At 45.3% G+C, this 22,283-nt stretch overlaps 1 protein-coding gene across 1 annotated transcript in view; it reads right to left on the bottom strand.

The window, feature by feature from the left end:
* Positions 1-254: 254 nt before the first annotated feature.
* eif6 (eukaryotic translation initiation factor 6) overlaps positions 255-22,283 on the bottom strand; it is a 31,819-nt gene continuing 9,790 nt past the window's right edge. The window contains exons 3-6 of the mRNA XM_007909297.2: positions 18,642-18,817; positions 8,499-8,675; positions 5,522-5,703; positions 255-1,587 (exon numbers count right to left, since the gene is read on the bottom strand). Coding sequence (XP_007907488.1) covers positions 1,578-1,587; positions 5,522-5,703; positions 8,499-8,675; positions 18,642-18,817 — 545 coding nt within the window. The 3' untranslated portion in view covers positions 255-1,577. The remainder of the gene's footprint in view (positions 1,588-5,521; positions 5,704-8,498; positions 8,676-18,641; positions 18,818-22,283) is intronic.

Below are 22,283 nucleotides of genomic sequence, written 5' to 3' on the forward strand. Positions count from 1 at the left end.
GAGCCAGATGGAATGGAGAGAGCTGGATGAAATTGTCCCGAGGGCTGGATGCGGCCCCCGGGACGCCAGTTGGACCACTCTGCACTAGAGGAATCAGGAGCTGCACATTAATGGATGGGGGCGGGGGAGGGAGAAAAGGGGAGAAAAAGAGGTTCCTTGTGATGTTTTGGATTATTTTTCCTCTTGCCCTGTGGTGACCTTGCCAAGATCAGGAAAAGGTACGTTAGTATGACAGAATCGTTCAGATCCTTTCGTTTCATACAGAAAACAAGTGTTTATTATTGCAAAAAGATCATTCCCGCCTACTGCAGCCTCCAACTCGTTGGTAAACCTGATCACATCCCAAGGCTTCAACCCAGCTTTCCTAACCCTTATTACCAGGACAAAAACCTCAGAGATGATACAATTATCATGGTATTTCATATCTCCATTTATCTAAGCATCAACGCACCGTAACCTCAGAGTGCAATGAGGTCTTGGAGAGTGATTAAAATAACGCTCTCATTAAGGGGACACTCTAATTAACTGCTAGTGGGGGTGGATTACCCGCATACAGCAGTGCCAGTCCTGTACATGTACACCAGAGCTTTCAGAAGCTGAAACCATCACTTACTGAGGTGGCTCCCCATTCATGAGGCTGTGGCTGTGTGATGAGGGGTTAGTGGGATTATTGTCTCCCAGTTGGAGACAGTGGGCTTGGCTTCCACACTGCCCACAAGTCTGGTCACAAACCTCAGACACACGGGGCATTCATACACAGCAATTATAAAGGTCACTATAGCAGGAGCAGGGCTGGCCAACATAGGAGATGAGAGCACATTTGCACAATGCAGAGCAACACTTTAGCAATGCACTAATAGGGATCAATGCACAGTGTAATACAGGGTCCCACACTGTACTGAGCAATACTGCTGTGTACAGCACAGCCACAATGCACTCACTGCGCAGAAAGGCAGGCATGGTACAGGTTCTTCGCAATGCGGAGTGAGCTGTCATTATACAATGTATTGTGTAGCAGTGATCACTCCCAGTGAGAAAGCAGCATACAAGGCTTGGATTCACCCTCCCCTCAGTCAGGCCGACATGAAATCCCCATGACCCAGGAGCAGCACAGCCAAGCACCGGCAGCCATTACCTCAGTCTGTCAGCAAGGCAGCAGAGGTTTCTCTTGTTGGGCCTGGGGTGAAATTCTGGAAGACAGATGACAAGGATCTGTCACTGTCACACTCCGTAACAGTCCCACAGCACACCAGGCGAGGCTGATTCGAGTCCACAATATTCTGACAGTTACCATTTTTTCCCCTCTTTTTTTTAAATCAAAGATTTTTCCTTGGGGTTTATTTAGTTTGGTGGGTGAGTAGGGGTGAGGAGAGAAAAGGGAAGACTTTTTTGTTGGGGGTGGAGATGAAAAGAGGAAGAATGAGCAGAGAATTAATATAGTAATTAATACATTAGAACAGGATTCCTTCATCGCCAGCAGCCTTGCCTGGCGTCTGGGCTCCAATATTCTTGAGCAGAAAGAATAGGCACCAGTGATTCCACAGGAAAGCCTTCTCCTCCTCCCCCCAGGCTTGTCCTTATGTTAAGCTGAAAAACAAGCAGAAAAGAATCTCCCATTAATATACAGTCCCTGGTGTTTCTCAGTTAACAAATATACAACAAAAGTAATAATCCTCGCATTTGATATAGTTCCTTATCACATCTTCCTGATGATACAAAGCGCTTCACAGAATACATTATAAAGTGTAGTTACTGTGTATTTTGCGGGCGAAACGCAGCAACCAGACGTCTAGAAGTTGTGCTATATCAAATGCAAGGTTTATTATTATTATATAATTGCACATAGCAGTGTCACACAGTCATGCATTCAGTGACCACATTTTGTTTTCTTTGGAAGAATTACCCCCCGAAAACGATTTGCCAATCGACTAACAACCGGGTTCCTACTTATTGCTAGGTAAACAGAGGTGTGTGGAGTAAGGAATCTTGCCTAAGTTTCACCCCGCCTGGGAATCGAACCCGGGTCCTCTCGCTTGTGAAGCAAGCGCTCTAACCACTGAGCTACAAGATCCACTAATCAACAAATACAGATTCGACTATGGTGCAAGTGAATAGTTTAAACAGATCCCCGCTCTGACCTACCCCCACACCAGAGGGAGGGGCCCTGGCAGCCACTACACGCAAATCATACGCTCTATATGAAGAACAAGAACACAAGGAGTGATTACAAGATTATCTCGCCTCCTGGGTATAGACAGATTGTTTGTGACAAACCCGGACTTAAAACTTCTTGGTTACTGTTACTGAGGCGTTCCCTGGCCTGTCCGGGCAGGCTGCCGCGTTTGCTTACAAACACAGTTACTGTGATCAGCAGCAGTTCCCGTACAGAGACTGGGTGTTGTTATCGTTGGACGCTTTGTCAAATGCGAGGATTATTAATGCTGCTATTGTGAGACATCTTTATGCTTCAGTGGACAGTACCTCAGTTACCAAACACTGATAGTTTCACATTCAGCAGCGATGGGAGACGAGGGCAGGAATGAAGAGCTGCAAGGCATCTTACACAGAAAGGGGGTAACAAATAACAGGTTCCCTGACACACTAATTCAGTGCTGTAGGTAACACCACCCTCTCACTCTCTCTCTTCCTCTGTTTTATGTTAACTTTGATCACTAAGCCAGCTGTGGCCTTTTCCTCAAATCCCATTTTCTACTTGAATGAAATTTATTTTTGTTCCAACCACAATAGCAATTAATTGACTGTACGGAATACATTATGCCAGTGGCTTTGCTTCCTAACAATGCAGTTTAATAATCTTCCAATACAGTACATGCAGTGGGGAGACACTGGCCAGGATATTTAATCTAGAAGGTGCCACAGTGGGTTTCCTGAGAGAAGCTGATGTCTGAGGGTTGGAGGATGTGGGTGTGAGCTGTTATGATGGGCAAACCTCCAGTCATCGCCAATTTTATTTCAGTAATGCACATTCCGTATGTGCCAACACAATTTAATTAAATATCGCCGGTAAAACAGGCTCACTGTAAAACCTAGACCCATCCAGCAAGTACCCTTCACTCCAACTCCTGTATTAGTTCCAGGACACTGTCCCTTTAAGTAATATTTTAGAATTAAACTATACAGCTCCGATAGGGACCCTGTCCCTTTAAGAGATCTGATAATAGGGTATAATAATAATCCTTCCTTTTGATAAAGTGGATTGACTGTATATTCTGTGGATGAAACTCGGCAGCCAATTGCTCACAGCAGTGTCCCACAAACAGTCGTGGATTGAGTGACCACTTTTTTTTAAGGGTATCATCTGCTACTATTATTTTCTGTAAACTGCTTATTCTAAAGATAACGAAAGTCTCTGTTCTTCTCTTCATAACCCTTATTCCTCTCCTTGCATTCAATGCTCTAAAAACCATCTCTCTATAACTGCCTTTGGTCTTCGTGCTGAAACTGTGTCTCCTCACTACACTCTACAGGGCTCTGCTTGACGTTCCTCCATCCTCTACGAAAGTGCTATATATGTATAAGCTGCTGCCACTCTCAGACATGATCCACAATCTCAGCCGCACAGCGAATGGGAACAGATGCAGCCACTAATCCAGCAATTGCCTTCAGCTGTTTTAAGAGGGAGGGCTCTCTCTCTCTCCCCCTCCCATGATGTGCGGTAATCTGCTCAGTAATTTCACTCATCTGCGTCTGTGCCAAGAATTCCAGTAAAGCCTGTGATCAGCGGCTTCTCGTCCTGAATGACGCTCCTCCCCTCTCTCTGGCTTTTAACAGTCAGTTATGAGATGGCTGGGAAACAGACCCAGGAACTGGGAGCCTCGCCTCACACCCTATACATTTACCTAAACTCTTCACAGAAAATCACAACCACTGAGGCATTAATTAAAGAAATACAAGGACAAAAACATTTCAGCAACTGATAAAAAAAACACAAGGGCCAGTAAGCCAAGTCTCCTCTCAACCATCCCACCCTCTCCCTCACCCCCTTTAATAATAATTCTTGCATTTGATACAGCGCCTGATCACGTCTTTGAGACGTCTCAAAGCACTTCACAGAATATACTGTAAAGAGAATTAACTGTATATTTTTTGGCAGAAACTCGGCAACCAATTGCACAGTGTCCCACAAACAGTCGTGGATTGAGTGACCACATTTTTTTTTCTGAAGGTATTATTTACTGCCCATGGAAAAGCGATCCACCAATCGACTAACTGGGTTCCTACTTACTGCTAGATAAACAGAGGAGTGTGGAGTAAGGAAACTTGCTCAACATTTTTCCCTGCCTGGGAATCAAACCCAGGTCCTCTCGCTTGCGAGGAGAGTGCTCTAACCACTGAGCTACAAGACTCCTTTCTCCTAGTCTTCCCTCCTCACAAATTCCATACGTTCGTTTCCCTCCGTGTGAAACACCTTCTGCCTAACAATTGCTGTAATCAGATCCTTTAATAAGCTGAGGAACTCAGTCAGACTGTTCAGAGGAGCAATGGCCACAGGACTATCAATACGATTAATAGCTACATTATGTGGCTATAAAGTCACACCATTGACCTTGTCAAAGTCACCTGTGCGTTTGGGCAAGGAGCCCCCGATAGGGGGAGTGAAAGACAAACCACCTCTGCGTTCCCCATGGACGTGGCTGTGGAGATGCAGGTGTTTTTGATCATTCAGTCCCAGGAGCAACAGCTCCGCTCTATCGCGCAAGATTAACCAACTGATGTACGATAACGGTGCCTGTGACCTTGGACTGTGCAGGACTCTCTCTCTCTCTGTGTCAGTCGTGCACAGTCCCTCCTAGTGGGCCACAAGCCTCCTGCAGACAAACACAAGCTGATGGGAGGTAACCTGTTGTAGATGAATCAGTGGTAATGAGCATAGCTGTGGGTACGAACCTGATGGGAGATTGACATTTTACAACAGACTTTCTTAAAGGGGCGTGGCAGGCACCGCTGCCTCGAGTGCTCAAAGTGAAGTGTGCTGATGGAAATGTCGACGATTTATTACCCATCGATTCAAATTTTTAAATAAATGTCCCTTTCTTTGCTGCTCCATGATTAGCTTATCAGAAACCCGCAAGCTGTAAGCATAGCACCCTCTCACCGCACTCACATGGGGGGGAGGAGGGGGACTGGGGCAAAGGATTTCCACACAGGGGGAAACGGCCATTGGTATTTATGCTTTCAACCTCGGAGATCAGACTGACGTCACATCAGGGACAAAGCTTGTAGGAGGGTTGGAAGGGAAAGAAAGACCTAATCTCGTCCCTCTAGAACACCTCCCCTCTCATTCCCATTAAAATGCAGTCCAGTGTCCTGGCCTCAGCCACTGCCCCTGATAACCAGTTCCAGGTGTTAATTGCTATGGTTGCAATGACTTCCCTGCTGAAGTTTACTGAAGTTAAAACCACCCCTGCTGGGATGTGTTACAATACAGAATAAATGGCTCACCCCCAGTTGGTCCCAGTTGCCCCAGTGGGCCTGGGTGCTCCGGCTCGAGTTGACTCACCTTTCTATCAGCGAGTCTCTCATGGTGGTTGTAATAGCACTGGGCTGAGTCTCGTTTAACTTGAAAACGCTCTCAATGACTGAGAGTTCGGTGCTGGTCGTGTCGAGGCCGCAGAAAGCACACCAATCGTTCACCACCATTCCTCCGGCAATCACCTCGCTGCCGCGGTTCACTGTACCTGCCTGGAATACATACAAATCGTTAAATTCTACCACCTGTGGACTCGGCACCGAAGGCACCAGCACAGATACGATGGGGAGAGAGCAAGGGAATGGGGGTAGAGTAGAGAGCTCCAGTGGGGGAAGCAAGCACCAGTACAGACACGATAACATGAATGGTTTCCCTCAGTGCTGTAATTCTGTGTGATTGAGTGATCCCTAAAGAATACATGGATACTGGATGCAATTTGAGAGCAGTAATAATGGATGTGCAATTTTGCCCTTTGAAGGACTTTCTCAATCAAGCCACTATTTGACTAGGAGACTATACGGAAAGGGAGTAAACAACACGCTCCGGGATCTGAGCTGTGCGGTTTGACAATGACCAGCAGTGCACACATCCCCGGGTTGCCGAGCGAGCAGCAAACCATGGCGTGTTTTGAAAGAAAGAAAGCTGAATGAATGTGACTCCGGGGGCTTTGCAACAGAAATCTCCCCAGAGTCACTAAAAGCTGTCTTGGGGAATGGAAGGCAGGGGAGGGTGATCAAATATCAAGTCTCGAAACACTCAATCGCCCTTGTGTACAGTGACTCAATCCTTTAATATTGGTTTGTTCTGGTCACAATCTGGTTCTTTGGTCCTTTTACCATTGCTGACCTTCTCCATCCCAGCTATACTCCGCCCCACCCCACCCCACTGCTAAAACTAATCAACACCATACAAGGTGGTGGTATGGTAGGTAAGATAGATGGGTGAGAGAGAGGCAAGAAAGACCTGTCATTGTCCCCATCTCATGCCCGGAACCCAACAGCAGAGAATGAATCACAACAGCAAACGTTAACCCTGATGGAGTGTAAAAGCACAGAGGATGTGTCCTGGCTATAGCCACCGTCACTGCAGCAGGAACCAGCAGGCGTATGCAACAGCACAGGTTACAGGTACATGGCAGCCCTCACCCCACTTTGACTGAAACATATGGAGGCAATCAAATGGCTCAATTATCCACTGACTGGGAATCTCCATGCCTCCATCACATCAGTCCTCATGGTTCCCCATCGTTGAACGGATCGTATTTAAGATCCTCACACTCATTTTCAAATCACTTCATGCCCTGGCACCTCCCTACCTCTCCAAACTTCTTACTCCCCAACCCACTGCCTCCTCTTGACTGGCTCCGGCCTTCTGCTTGTCCCTCATGCCCTCCATTCCATCATGGTGGCTGTGCTTTCAGCTACTATGCCCCAAACTGTAGAACTCTTCCTCTATCCCTCGAATTCAAGATCCTCATCCTCACCTACAAGGCCATTCACGGCCTCGCTCCCTCCTACCTCTCTGACCTACTATCCCCCTACTTACCTGCCCGTACCCTCCGTTCCTCTGGCTCCGGTCTGCTCCACATCCCCCGTCCCAACCGCCCTACCATCGGTGGCCGGGCCTTCAGCCTCTCAGCCCCGAGGCTCTGGAACTCTATCCCTCAGTGCCTTTGCTTTGCCTCCTCCCTTTCCTCCTTCAAGGCCGGTCTCAAGACCTTTCTCTTTGACCGTGCCTTCAGCTCCCCTCTCGACTCTCTACCCCCTCCTCGCTCCCTCCCCTCACCCTGACCATTTCCCCCCTGCTCGGGTCCTGACCCAACTGTACAGCGCCTTGGGACGTCCTCCCGACGTGAAAGATGCTCAATAAATGGAATCTTGTTGTTGTTGTTGCATTGCCCCTTCTTTCCCCATCTTCAGGTTGCTCTGAAGACCTGCCCCTTTGACCATGCCTATGGTCGAACCCCTCTCTCCCCGGCTCGGTGTCATACTCTGCCACTGTCAAGATCTACAGGATGCTACCCTGCATGAGGGGTACTATATGTTGTTGTTGACCGCAGGCATCAGCACCGATCACTCTCAAGGCTGGTCCATCCAGGGATACAGAATAACTCCGCTGCCTGTGCACTTGTCAGTCAGTCCCAGTCTATTGATTTGCAGTTAACAGGCACCTCAGTCCGAGCTGGTGCGTCACCAGCTAATTCCCAGCCTCCCTGCCATACGCAGTGAGGGGGACGGAGCGTGTCGTCACGGCTATAAACAGAGATTCAGAGGCACGGGCAATGTTACCGGTTGCCCAGGCAACGGCAGAACAGACACGAGCAATTAATGTCAGCAAAAAAAGCAGCAACATCTGAAGAGATTAAAGGCTTCACGTCCCTTCCAGACGGAGTCTGTGTGAGCTGGCAGGGGCTCGGCAAGCGGCATCTCTAACAGTTGTGTTGGTGTTGGTGGGGGTGGGGGGGAATGAGAAGAGTAGGGATGACATGAAGAAGCAAGTGTTTTATCATAACAAAAATATTCAGGTTTGGGGTCCATTTGATCTCATCCTTCCACAATGCCAACCTCACCGCTTTCGTATCACGTTAGCCTCTGCCACACCCCACCATCCCTCTAACCTTGCCCGGCTGCTGACTACTCTGTGTAAAGAGATCCTTCCTGGTTCCTAAACTTGCCCTTCACACCTCAGAGCCCGTGGGCTCTTCCCCTGTTGCGGTGGATATGTGAAAGTCTTACTGTGGGTTTACTGCCTCCATCATCGTCACAGGAAGGAGGGTGCTCTCTACCAACCTCCTTGTGTTATAGTCAGAACCAATGGCAGGTAAATGGGGAGGGAACAGGAGCCCTCTGTAATGTCCAGCTGGAGAGCACATGGGGATGACAGATCGCAAAGCACCGGGGGGGGGGGAGGGAGCATTACTTACCCCAAAAGTCTAAACTACCGCATACATAAAGGGAACCTGAACCAGAGAAAATAAGAGAGAAGAAAAACTGAAGGAGCTTTTTACCACAAGAGGAACTTGCAGCAGCGAGGACAGCTCATCCTGGTCCGCAATGGTGGTCTTCGGATGGACCAGACCTCCCTGGTTACTGAAAGCACAGTAACTGCCAACCAGAACCTGCCCAGCCACAGTCTGTCGGAAAACCTCCACCTTCAAGACGTCAGCTAAGATCTCCTCGGTTTCCTGCAGAGAGAAAGGAAATAAATGCAATTAGCTCAAGCCTGCATTCTCCAGTCTCTCCCACTTAATGAAGCACTTCAACAAAATCAAGCCCAGTGGTAACAGCACAGACATTAAATACATCAGTGGATTGACTATTACTCCAGAGGAGCCTGCTTGTTGAACAGAAGTGCAGTTATCTAGAGATTGTGCTCCCAGAGGGTCAACTGTTTTTCTTACAGTAGGACCAGGCAGGCAGCACCAATGTACAGTGAGAATATGGCTTTAGTAACAGTCCTGTAGCTCAGTGGTTGGAGCACTAGCATGCAAACGAGAGGACCTGGGTTCGATTTCCGGTAGGGTGAAACTTTAGGTAAATTTCCTTACTCCACAAGCCTCTATTTACCGAGCAGTAAGTAGGAACCCCGTTATTCATCGATTGGTGGATTGCTTTTCTGGGAGTAATCCCTTCAATAATAATAATAATAGTAATTTGGTGGCTATGTGCAATTGCTGCTGCTGCGTGCAATTGGCTGTCTCAAAGATGTGATAAGGTGCTATATCAAATGCAGGGATTATTATTATATAAGTGGAATACCTTCTGCCCTGGCCCAACAGCTCACAGAAGAAACCAGCATCATCAGGTTCCTTCTGCAGATCCTCTCCTTGAATCTGAATTTGTCTCTTTCCACCCCAGAAACCCAAAAGATTCTCTTAATGGATGCTGGATCCATTCAAATTTTCAAGACTGAGGTGGATAGATGTTTGTTAGGTTAAGGGTATCAAGGGGTATGGGGCAATGGTGTTTGTAGTTGAGGTACAGATCAGCCATGATTTTATAGATGGCAGAACAGGCTCGAGGGACTGAATGGCTTCCTCCTGTTCCAATATTCCTAGCAGCTTCCTTCATTGCCCTATTTTTTTTTACATAATTCCCCCTTCCTTTCCCTGGAAGATTATTCTGACAGCTCTGAAGGTTAGCAGTGAATGAGATGGATTGCATGGAGCTGGCTTGCGGGAGTTCAGCATGATGTGACGGACTTTTCATCGAACTGAAAATCCATCTGATCTGCAGGAAAGAATCATGTCTGTAATGTAACAGTACAACATGCAAAGTATTCAATAAGAGGTTTTCAGAATAAACCAAGAGGATGAGAGAGCACAGACGAGCAAGAGAGAGAGATTTTTTTAAAAAAGCTGTAAATATTAATGACGTGATTAAAGTGGCCAAGGTAGGAGCAGCAAAGCTCAGTGGGTTTGAAGCAGGCAGCAGATAGGACTGGGACTAATGCTATTAGCTCTCGCCTTCCTGTTTGACTTGCTGCTGCCCGAGGATTAGCGCATGCTGAACTCCTATATCCCCTCACTGATAAGAGCAGCAGGGTCATACGGTCACGGGCATGCAGTTTAAAGGCAGCCATTTAATCCCTAAGACTGAAAAGCATCTCAATGAACGCCAGAAATAAACTCAGGGTAAAAACAGCGGTGGTGGTGGAAGCAGAATGCATTAACATATTTATTTGTCTTGCTCATTAAGACGCATAAATGTACGTGTAAATCATCGATATAAACCAGGACAGTCAATTAAAATAATTAATAATAAATAATAATCCTTGCATTTGATATAGCGCTTTTCAAGTCGGGAGGACGTCCCAAAGCGCTTCACAGAACACAGTGTAAAGTGAATTGACTGTGTATATGTGGGCGAACGCGGCAGCCAATTGCGCACAGCAATGTCCCACAAACAGTCGTAGATTGAAAATGACCAATTTATTATTGTTTTGGTTTTGGAGGGATTATTATTAGGCTCTGTGTGGAGTAAGGAAACTTGCCCAAGGTTTCGCCCTCTGCCTGGGATTGAACTCAGGTCTCTCGCTTGCAAAGCGAGTGCTCTAACCACTGAGCTACAGGACTCCACAATTGCCTCATTGCAGATCATAGCGTGAACCCAGATAGATTATTGGTATTTTTGTCTCTTATGTAAGCAGAATTCCGTGGCCCCAAATTTAACCACATCTTAGCCTCAAGGCCACGGCTTTAGTATTTAAGATTGAATCGAATCTTGGAAACAAAAAGAAAATTCAGTCTCGATTTGGAAGCAGTTTTTAACCCTTCAATTTTTAAAGAGACATGCGGGAATTTTTTTTCCAAATTAAGACTTAATTTAAGAATTTTCTCAAAAAAATTCTACGGAATTTAAAATTTTAAGACAGTGGAATTTCAGGCCGCTGGTCAGAAGATCTTATATTTCTATAATAATCCTTAATTTGGACATAGCAGCTTACCATGTCTTCGAGACATCTCAAAGCGCTTCACAGAATATACGGCAAAGTGAATTGACAGTATATTTTGTAGGCAAAACACGGCAGCCAATAACGCACGGCAGTGTCCCACAAACAGTAGTGGGTTGAGTGACCAAATTTTTTTTTTTTTTTTTTGAAGGCATTAATACCCCCAGAAAAGCGTTCCACCAATTAACTAACAACCAGGTTCCTACTTACTGCTGGTAATCAGAGACGTGGGGAGTAAGGCAACCTGCCCAACATTTCGCGCTGCCGGCGATCGAACCCAGGTGCTCTCGCTTGCGAGATGAGTGCTCTAACTACTAAGCTACAGGACTTCAGATATTAGCAGTTACAGGCACCAAAGTCTCAGATAAACTACTTCATGATGTGGCCTCTAAACAACAGCAGTGTTACTTGTCCTAATACCTTAGGACGTCCTCCTGATGTAAAAGGTGCTGAACAAATGTAATTTGTTGTTGTTGCTGTCTGTACATTTGAAATAGTTTTATAATTCATTTTCCGTCCTTAAGAGATATAGCAAGCTAAGACTTTGTGTATTCTGGCTCAATGGAGCCTCCACCCCATTGATTACTGTAGAAATAGTCTACAGTACTACAGATCGGCCTGGCGCTGGCCAGAAATCAGCAGTGTCTGGTCTTTGCTGAACTATTATGTGTGCGACCTGCACACTCTATTATGTGTGCGACCTGCTTCACAGCACGTGTGTGCGGGCAGGCTCGAGCTAGTGCAGCCATGGTGTCAGGCAGAGCAGTGCAGTTGCCAGGTATAGAAGGAGACCCCACAGAAGGCCAGAGAACAATCCAAGGTTACAACTTATTAAAACATTTTAATTTCACCATATTGGTGCCTGAAAACTGATTTTCCACAGAGATGTGGGAATCACTGTAAAAACTTGTGTAGCTTAAAAACAACAACTTACAATTAAATAGCGCGCCTCACGCAGGGTAGTGTCTCAGAGCAATTGACAGTGGTGGAGCATGATGCTGAGCTGGGGGGCAGGTGGTCAAAGGCACGGTCGAAGAGGACCTGAAGGTAGGGAAGGAAGGGGCAAGGCAGAGGAATAGAGGAAGACTGTTCCACAGTTTACTGTCAGCGACTGCCCCCCAGACTGGCTCTCACCTGCCTGTCCACGCTGTCCCTTTAATTCACTGTGACTGTTAAAGGGGAGGTTGCCTTCTGTTTTTGGTCTGGGGTCATGATGCCTTCCACCCACTGCACAATAACAGTTGTGACAGAATCTGAGGCCTTTTGAGGGATAAAACAATTGATTTTATGAGCAAACAACGGAGGCATCTATTGCAGAAGATCGATCAGACAGTCAGAAGGGACACGGGAACACAGCCTCGGCGAGAAATCCAATGCCCTATGTTCAAAATATGAAGGATAAAAACATACTGATATTAGGGTGGGGGGGGGGGGGCAGTGCCAAGCTTAATCTCTCAACACAAGACCCAATTTCTCAGGCAAGCAAAAAAAATATGAAATTACATTTGTATAGCCCTTTTCATGTCAGGAGAATGTCCCAAGGCGCAGGTTGATACAACACCAAATAATGCCTCAGATGTCCCGACTGGCCTTGCCCAAGCTAAGGTTCTGCTGGTATACACAGCACACAATGGATACCATGTACAACAACAAATTGCATTTATACAGCACCTTTCACATTGGGAGGACGTCCCAAGTGGCTTGACAGTCAAGGTTTCAAGACTTTGGTGGAGTCCTGTAGCTCAGTGGTTAGAGCACTCGCTTTGCAAGCGAGAGACCTGAGTTCAATTCCAGGCAGAGGGCAAAACCTTGGGCAAGTTTCCTTACTCCACACAGAGCCTAATAATAATCCCTCCAAAACCAAAAACAATAATAAATTGGTCATTTTCAATCCATGACTGTTTGTGGGACATTGCTGTGCGCAATTGGCTGCCGCGTTTCGCCCACAAATATACAGTCAATTCACTTTACAGTATATTCTGTGAAGCACTTTGGGACGTCCTCCTGACGTGAAAAGCGCTATATCAAATGCAAGGATTATTATTATTATTATTATTATTATTATAAGGTTTGTACTGAAAGGTACTTACAACTTCTTGTGTTTTATTACAGGGAGCCTCCCAACAGGAGCACTTGCCCATCACTGTGTATCAGGTAAACTTATCTTAAAACAGTGGAGATGGAATCATGGAGCACAGGCGCAAATCCAGAAAGTTAAAGGAGAAAGAAGCAGACAGCCTCAAGGCTGACTGAGGGAGCAGGCCACAGAGTGCCACAACACAGGCACAAGCTGTGAACCAGCAAAATATCTGCTTACAGGAAACCACAACCAGATTTAGTTAAATCCATTACACACACACAATTAAACATTTGATGTAATTAGCTTCACCCACAAAATATACAGTTAATTCACTTTACAGTATATTCTGTGAAGCGCTTTGAGACAGCTTGACGAGGTGATAAGGAGCAATGTCAAATGCAAGGATTATTATTATTATAATCTGATTGTTTTACTCAGTCTGTAAATGAACACAAGTGCTATCTTTCTCCTTTTCTCCCCCTCCACCCCCCACCCCAGACACAGCAGCTGCCCTCGGACAGATTGAAGGGGAGTGACTGGAGGGACTGGGACACTGGGATCAAGCGTTTGACACTGAGGTGAGATAATCCTCCCGACTGGTTTGATTAATCCGTGGACTCAATTAACTTTTAATCATCCCGGCTTTTCTTACAGTACAAAAGAAAAGGAGGCACGTTTGATCATTTTAATTCACAATTCATTAACCCTTAAAAAGAGGGAATGTGATCATTTATAAGCAAGGTTATAAATGGGTGAGTTAACTGAGCACCAGTGAGGCCATGTGTACACTTACACTATTTGAAAGGTTATTCCATTAAATCATAATCCTCTAAACAGTTCTAAACAGAAAGGATCCTCTTTTGGGGCGGTAAAAAGAGGAGCTAGCAAACTGGCTCGGTATTGAAACTTTTCACTTTGATGGAAAGCAAAGGTGTAGTGAACAGTATTTTGAGAGATTACCCCCAACAGGTTTCACAAATTACTTACTCTATTGGAGTGGACAATGGATATTCTGGTGTCCAACGCTGCTCTTTGTAAGAGCCAAAAGACAAAATAATTAATTGCAGTAAATCTGGGTGGGAGAGGTTAAAGGAAAACTGTAGGTGGCCACGCAAATGACTTGATTGATGTGGAGTAACACAAAACATTGGCTCCAGTACAGAACTGAAACTGAACATCCACCAGGGAATGTCACACATTATACATCAGAGCAATAGATCATAATAACTCAGTCATCATGTCTCCCAACTGTTCAAAGCAAGAGCTTCTGTGCGCTGAGCAACCCTTTAGAGCTTCAACCCAACATCACCCCCCATGAAGCCAGCTCAACCCTCTGTGGCAGTCAGTCCCAACAGCTCACCACTGACAAGAAACTGTGCCGCGTTTCACCCACAAAAAATATATACAGTCAATTCACTTTACAAGATATTCTTTGAAACGCTTTGAGATGATGTGATAAGCTGCTATATCAGATGCAAGTATTATTATTAGAAGAAGAACGAGGATAAAAGCAAGGATTTAAAGACAAACAATATGTAGAAAGCAATCGCCCTGGAAATCCTAAGACTTTGATACAAGACAAAAGAATTTCAGCAATTAAAGGGTTAGAGAAGCTTTTTGTTAAGAAAAAATAATTTTCCTTTAACGGACATTGAATTCAACAGTGAGCAATTTCTGCAGTCATTACTGCGAGTAGATAATGAACTCCGGCACAATCTCTCAATACAAGAGTCAGCACTTTGAGAACTCATTTCTTGACATCACCGACCTACATTTCCTTTCAAATCTCACAGCCACAGCTTAAATCTCAGCCTTTTCCCCAAAAAACATGCCCCAGGAAGACAACGGTGCAGAGAGCCATTAACAGCAGATTCTAAATGGAGTTGGGGCGAAGAGAAACCCAATCACTGATAACCAGGAGTTATTACAAATGAGAAATTACAATACAAAGTTATATTTATAAATGTGAGTGTATGTATGTGTGTACCAGCGCCCTGGGACGTCCTCCCAAAGTGAAAGGCCCTCTATAAATGTAATTTTGTTGTTTTTGTGTGTGTGTGTGTGTGTGTGTGCACATGCATGTACGTGTGTGTGTATATATATATATATATATAGTAGCACCATCACATCAGGAGGCCGTCCCATGGAGCTTAACAAGCCCTAGCTAGACACCCAAACTGGGGGTGGGAGAGATGACTGAAAGTGCGGTCAAAGAGGTTGGTCTTGGGACGGACCTTGAACAAAGTGAGCTAGGAAGTGGTTCGGAGGGACTCCAGGATCGAATTCCAGAAAGTGGGGGCAAAGAGAATGAAAGCCCGACAGCCCGTCGGGCTTTCATTCTCTTTGTGTGGCTGGGGACATGAAGCAGGTTGGTGCCCACTGAGCAAAGAGCAATTGTTGCCGCCCCAAACACCTCAGCCCTGGACCCTGGCAGTCTGGAAATGAATGATGGATGCTGGCTTTCGGCACCGAGGAACTCTGCACATTTCTTCATTTAAGCAGCAATAACTTATCCATAAGTATTTATATACTGGCAGAACAGGCTCGAGGGGCTGAATGGCCTACTACTGTTCCTACATTATTATAGCCAGCTTGTTGGTATATTGATACAAACTCTTGCATTTTGTTGTGTATAATTGGTGACAATTAGCTGCTAACTTTATAAGCTTCTAGTCTGATGACACAGCCTCTATATGCTCTCTCTCTCTCCAACCCCCCTCCGAATGAATCCCATCCCAGCTGATGTTGACAGCGATAGATACGTCTTGAGGTTCATAGTAAGCATTTCACCCCAAGGGTACGCAGATTATGGAGCACTTCAAATGACATGCACTCTGCTGCAGATCAATTCAGGAACCCTCCCGCCAGTCCTCACACTTACAAGCAGGGCATCGCATTGGCATCTATCATATCCCTGCAGCTTATAGTCATTTACACATTAATTTCCTTGCTCCTATACAACAACAAGATTACATTTGTATAGCGCCTTTCACGTCGGGAGGACGTCCAAGCCAGGCTGTATTGTGGGATGAGAATTTGAAGGGCAAATGACCCCTGTACTGTATTTCACCCATGTCTCTCTTTAGCAGGCTCCAATCTATTCAGCAGGTAGCAGGGAGAACACAGGATATGTCTTTTCATCACATTCAACTGTCGGAAGCCAGGGAAGCAGAATTCCTCCTTTACTCCACCAGCAGCTGTTAATGAGATGCTGGCTAAACGGTTGTCATGGCGATAACTGCCAAGGCGTTCTGTCAGAAATGCATCAACCTTCACGCCTCGACTCGATCCGCTATGTCTGCTGGAGATGACACAGGTACAGTACAGGCTGTGGTCTGTACAATGTTAATCCTACCGGTACGATGGAAAGTGACCCACTAAACAAACTCAACACAAAGGTCACACTTAGAGAAATAGCACTGGGACTGTCAGTCAGGAACAGGGAGCAGGGTGAGACGGTTTAAACAAAGGTCACTAAATAACCAAATTATTTAGTTTGTTAAAATAGGAATGAACAGACGAATGAAGGAATATTTGGAGACGTAGGGGATACGAGGCACCATGTGCGCTCACGCTCACGGGTGCACTGGGACGTCAAAGAACAGAAACATCAAGTGCACCTTTTGTACAATGATCAGACGAAATAAAAGGGGTAAAGTATTTCTACCACTGCGATTCCCTCCTTTGGAAACATCACGTAAGTTTAAGAGGTTTACAGGACAACAAGCACATAATGTACAGCAGCCTCAAAGCCAACGCTATTCAGCTACGTTCTAAGAAGGCGGTGGGGGGTGGGGGGGAGCGGAAAGAGAATGTGTGATCTCTTAAAAACATTACCCAGAATTTTGTCCCAACTCCTTGATAAAAACTATTTTGCTCTCACTCAGCCCTCACTGATGCTCCAGATCAGGGATGTCCAACTGCTGCCGAGGGACTGATGACCTATTTGAGAAACGTCCACGGGCCTCATAAGTAATATCTTCGTGTTTCCCTCCCAGAAACACAACATAACACAGAGTCCTGTAGTTCAGTGGTTAGAGCACTCGGTTTGTAAGTGAGAGACCTGAGTTCAATTCCAGGCAGGTCAGGGCGAAACCTTGGGCAAGTTTCCTTACTCCACACAGAGCCTAATAATAATCCTTCCAAAACCAAAAACAATAATAAATTGGTCATTTTCATTCCATGACTGTTTGTGGGACATTGCTGTGCGCAATTGGCTGCCGCGTTCGCCCACAAATATACAGTCAATTCACTTTACAGTATACTCTGTGAAGCGCATTGGGACGCCTAGAAGACGTGAAAAGCGCTATATCAAATGCAAGGATTATTATTTATTATTATTACAAATATACAGTCAATTCACTTTATAGTATATTTTGTGAAGCGCAGAGACGTCTAGAAGACATGAAAAGCACTATATCAAATGCAAGGATTATTATTATTAATGGGTTATGGAGGGAGAGGGTTGGCCGGACGAAATGGAGATGGGGATAAGGGATTAACCCGGACAATGGATTATTTTATAGGGATCATTATTTCTGCTCAGTGATGGGGTTGTACACTTTTGGAGAGAAGGGCAAGACTCATTATCTTCCTTTTGCCTTAGAGGACAGCTCTACACTACTACACAACAATCCACTAGCCCAGGGCTAACCCCGACCCTAAACAGAACAGGCTTGGGAGCTGGGCCTGCGGGTGGCGCTCTGTGGCTGCCTGCCTGAGCCAGCGGGACACTTTCATCTGATTTGTGGGCTGTAAACTGAAATGGGACTCCGGGTCATTTCACCCAGTGCTTTGCAATATGCTCACAGCACACGTCACGCGGCCGATCATTTGATAAACAGCACGTCTGAAATGAGAGAGATTCTCAGAGGTTAAGAGCAAAGGCTGGAGTTCCATTGATTTGTGCTATTATGTTGCAGGAGTTCTGCATTAGTGTGGAGCAAGCAGCGGGGAGCTTGGGTTTCTGGGGCAATGTGCTGAGCAAAGGTGCTAGAGAGGCGCAGGAGAACAGTAAGTCAAGCTACAGGGATTGTTTGAGGAATTTTCATGCCTTCACAGCAATTATGGAATCTGTCATTTTATTTTACTAAATGCATTGATTCAGAGTTCTATTTTTCTTCATCTTCCCTTCATTTTAAACCATTTGTAAAACATATCCACTGATGCCTTTGCCCATACCTGCGGTCACATCGTATTCTTCCTCCTTTCATGTTGATTTTAACCATTTCTGTGCTGCACTTTCCAGGCATTTGATGCCACTTGAAAGGTTTTGTACAAAGGAAGCTATTGTCTTTTGACTTTCGTCTTTCCCGGGGCAGTTGTAGTTTTTGATCATTTCTGGATTTAAAAACTACACCCTGTTTAAATTCACTTCAGAGAATGTTTGCAACCCCCTGCCATCTCCACTAAAAAAATCACACTCATCCAGACTTAACCAGTCCAGTGAGTGAATGGTATTTTCCTATGGGAATTCAGGCTGTGGTGCTACACATGGCACTTACATAGATAGTCCCATTTGAAGAGTCAGACAGCCTTATTATCCAGCTCCAGACAACCTTTCATAAACCCAAGTGTAATCACAGTATATAAATCAGAGGTAAATTATACTGTACGTACTCGGTCAAGGTCTGGGTGAACCAGAGCCACGTAGTCATTGCAGGCGATGACATTGCCAAGTGCGGAAAGCCGTTCCTCCACTCTCTGTATGGCCACAGAGTCTGGGAGGCAATTCCGGATGTGCTGCAGCTCCTGGTCTGTGGTGGAGTTGGGCACCAGTAACCCGTGCCGATTGCCTGCGAAGGAGACAGTGAGCGGGTTAGGTCAGGAAAGTACCGACTTGAGAACCAGCACTGAAATCAGAAAGGTGTCCATCGAAAAGGCCTGGCATTGTCCACAGCTATAGTCACTGCTACTTCACTATCATAGAGCTGTATAACAGCTGTACGGTGAAAGGCTGCTGTAAATACACACTGCGGACTCATCCGTGTCTGAAATAAGTCGTCTCTTTGTAAAAATCACATCTAAACGCGAAGTACAATATGGTATGAGCCGTATTGTTAGTTATAATACAACTCAGAGTCACTCTAAATTAGCCTCACAAGCGAATGTCTTCTGATGTCTGATCACATGAGGATGAAGCAATGTTAGTGGAAGAAAGGGAGATTGCGCGACACTATCTCTCATTGTGGAGAATCTTGAATCAGAAGCAATTTTTTCCTCTCACACACACATGCACCCCAAAATATTGAATGCAAAAAAGCACAGTGATCTTGGCTAAACTTTGAGAAGAGCGTGAAAGATTTCACTTCATGTTACACATGTGCAGCTTCCCAAAGAGCTTCTCCAGTCAGGCATTGAGCCACAGACACACATACAGACACACACACACACAGAGCGGCTGATAAAAGATTCATGCCTGTCACTTCCATTGGCTCCGCTTTGTGCTGCTGCACTCGATGGGGATAAATTATACAGGAGGCGGAGAGGAGAGAGGCTGCAGCACGACAACATTCAAAAAGTAAACGGATAAACACCTGAACAAAGAGAATATTGTAATGGATTTGGGGAAACCTGGAGTAACAGGGATCAGGAGCAGTGACAGAGACATGATAGGCCATATGAACTGAGAATGTTCCTTATTTTGCTACGTTTGAAAAGATGATAATAATAATCAGCTGTATTCGAGTAATCAGTACAGCCATATATTCTGGTAAAGGTCATCAACAACAACAACTTGCACTAAAACAGCGGTCTCCACGCCGGGGGGTGTCCCAGAGCGCTTAACAATGGCGGAGCCCAATACCGAGCCAAGGAAAAAGGAAAGGTGGCCATAGGCACAGTAGAAGAGGACAACCCTTGTTACCTGAAGGAATATACTGAAGCACACTATTATTATTCGCCAGATACAGATGTCATGTACTCTACTGCACGCCTTCAATAACAGGAATAAATGTGGAGTATTTCAACCAAGCTAGGGTTTGCACTAAGTTTACTGAGTGGATTGGTACAAATATGCTTTAGGAAGCATGCATTTAAGACAAAATTATTAACACATTGACCAATAGACTCGACCAATAATCTTCTCTGAACTGTAAAATCTGTCCTCCTGATGTGAAAGGTACCATATAAATACAATTTGTTGTTGTTGTAATTGCCAAAAAGCTCCTGTGGGCTAATTTTTCACATGTACTAAATGGTTAAGATACTGGAGTTTGACTCTAACATGTATCACAAAACACCCAGCGTGCTTTAAAAAAAAGCCAGTGACAGCTCCAGTAGTAAAGTGACATCAGGGCACTGTGAGAGGTTTAACAGTCTCCAGCAGAGCATAGCTAAATTCAGCCATCTCTTGATCACTTCAGCCACGACTATTTGTGGGACACTGCTGTGCGCAATTGGCTGTCGCGTTTCACCCACAAAATATAGTTAATTCACTTTACAGTTTATCTTGTGAAGCGCTTTCTCTCTCACTCACCCCTGTATACCAGTCTGTAACAATAAAACCTCACCCTATCCATGTAGGTAGTCACCGCTTAATCTCTCTCAGTGTGCTGGCTGTAAGAGCTGTACACACTGGGTTTGGGGCAGCCCAGCGTCAAGAGAAATCCCTGCTTTCAATTCTGTGCCACATTTAAAAAAAATCTTTTTACTCTGAATCTCCGTTTTTTCTCAACCTCCAGTCAGACAGTCTGAGAGTTGGAGACTGAGGTTATGCATCAATTATTCACACAAAACAGCAACAGACTGAGGAGTTGGCTCAAGTAGTGCAAACATGGTAAGAGACGACCTCAATTCTAGCCAGGCTTTCAGGACTGAGATCTAATTTCACTTTTCAGTTGTAAAGGTCTAAACCAGTCATGGATTTTGCTCCACAGTGAAGGGTCAGTGTGTGAGGTGCAGTAAACGTCCATATCGAGACCTACAACTGTCCATCAACCCCACCCCCTCAAAACAATTCCATGTTACGAAACCAGAAGCACACAAGACAATGGTTTTCTCCAGTGACAAATCTCTCGTGCTCTCTTTCAGACATGGTAAGCTCATCAATCTGTGCTTCCCACAGAACAGCAAAAGCCGTATCTGTCTCACTGACGCTCCTGGATCAATGAAGAGCTATTTATTTTGATCTCGGTGCTTCTATTCAAAGTGGCAGCTCAGGTCTCAGACAAGCCAAAGTGCTTTGAAAGCAGCTATAGTGGAGGAGATCCTAGAAGTCATTAAGCACACCAGCCCCAATATACAACAGCATTAACTGTTGTGAAAGTTCCATCTCTGTGCAAAGGGTGTTTCGGCTGCGTCTGGGGTATTTTGGTCCGCAAAAATATACAATCAATTCACTTTATATTATATTCTGTGAAACACTTTGACACGTCTCGAAGACATGATAAGGCGCTATATATCATATGCTATTATTATAATAAGGTATGGTCAGAGCTGGGCAATGTGGCGGTTATGAAAAAAAGTGGTTCTGGCCAAGGACCAATGTGGGGAAGGAAGGACAGCTGTGGATCGAACCTGATGCCTAGGTCGCGCACTGATTCAGGAAGTCTGAGGGATAGGCCGGGGAGGTTGAGGAACTCAGAGCTGCAGGATAGAAGACATTGACTGGAGCCAATGTGTATGCCTTCCTTCTTGTCAACATTGAGTTGTAGGAAGTTTTCGCTCATCCAGGCCCTGATGTCTGCCAGACAAGCCATGAGAACATCAGTGGACCTGGAGTCGTAGCTGAAGAAGTAGATTTGTGTGTCACCCCCATACATGTGGCAGTTGACCCCATGACTGTGAATGACATCGCCAAGAGGGAGCATATAGAGGAGGAAGAGGTTGGGGTCAAGGATGGAGCCCAAGGGTATACCATAGGTGACTGGACGGGAGAAGAAACCTTTTGAGGAGGTAAAGTGAAGGCGTTTTGAGCTTCTGGTGCTGGGGCCTAGGAGTACACTTCTGAAGAGAACACTGGATCCAGGCCGCAAGATCCACTAGTGTTATTCTGAATTTAATCATCAATACCGCCAGAAATTCAGAGCTGGAACATGAGCAATGTGCAGGCAAAGCAGCAACGCTGATCTCAACAACTCCGCTTCCTGCTGACTATTCTTAAAGAAAGAACTTGCATTTTTATAGCACTGAAATGTCTCAAAAGCCTTTCAAGTGACTGTTTTACATAGAATCACACGACAATTAACATAAAAAAGTGTGGGGGCCCAGACACAGATGTGAAATAAATAAGTGATTAGTTTAGACAATTCCTAGCTAGGA

Source organism: Callorhinchus milii, unplaced genomic scaffold (assembly GCF_018977255.1).
Source record: "Callorhinchus milii isolate IMCB2004 unplaced genomic scaffold, IMCB_Cmil_1.0 Scaffold18, whole genome shotgun sequence".
In the NCBI taxonomy this organism is placed as follows: domain Eukaryota; kingdom Metazoa; phylum Chordata; class Chondrichthyes; order Chimaeriformes; family Callorhinchidae; genus Callorhinchus; species Callorhinchus milii.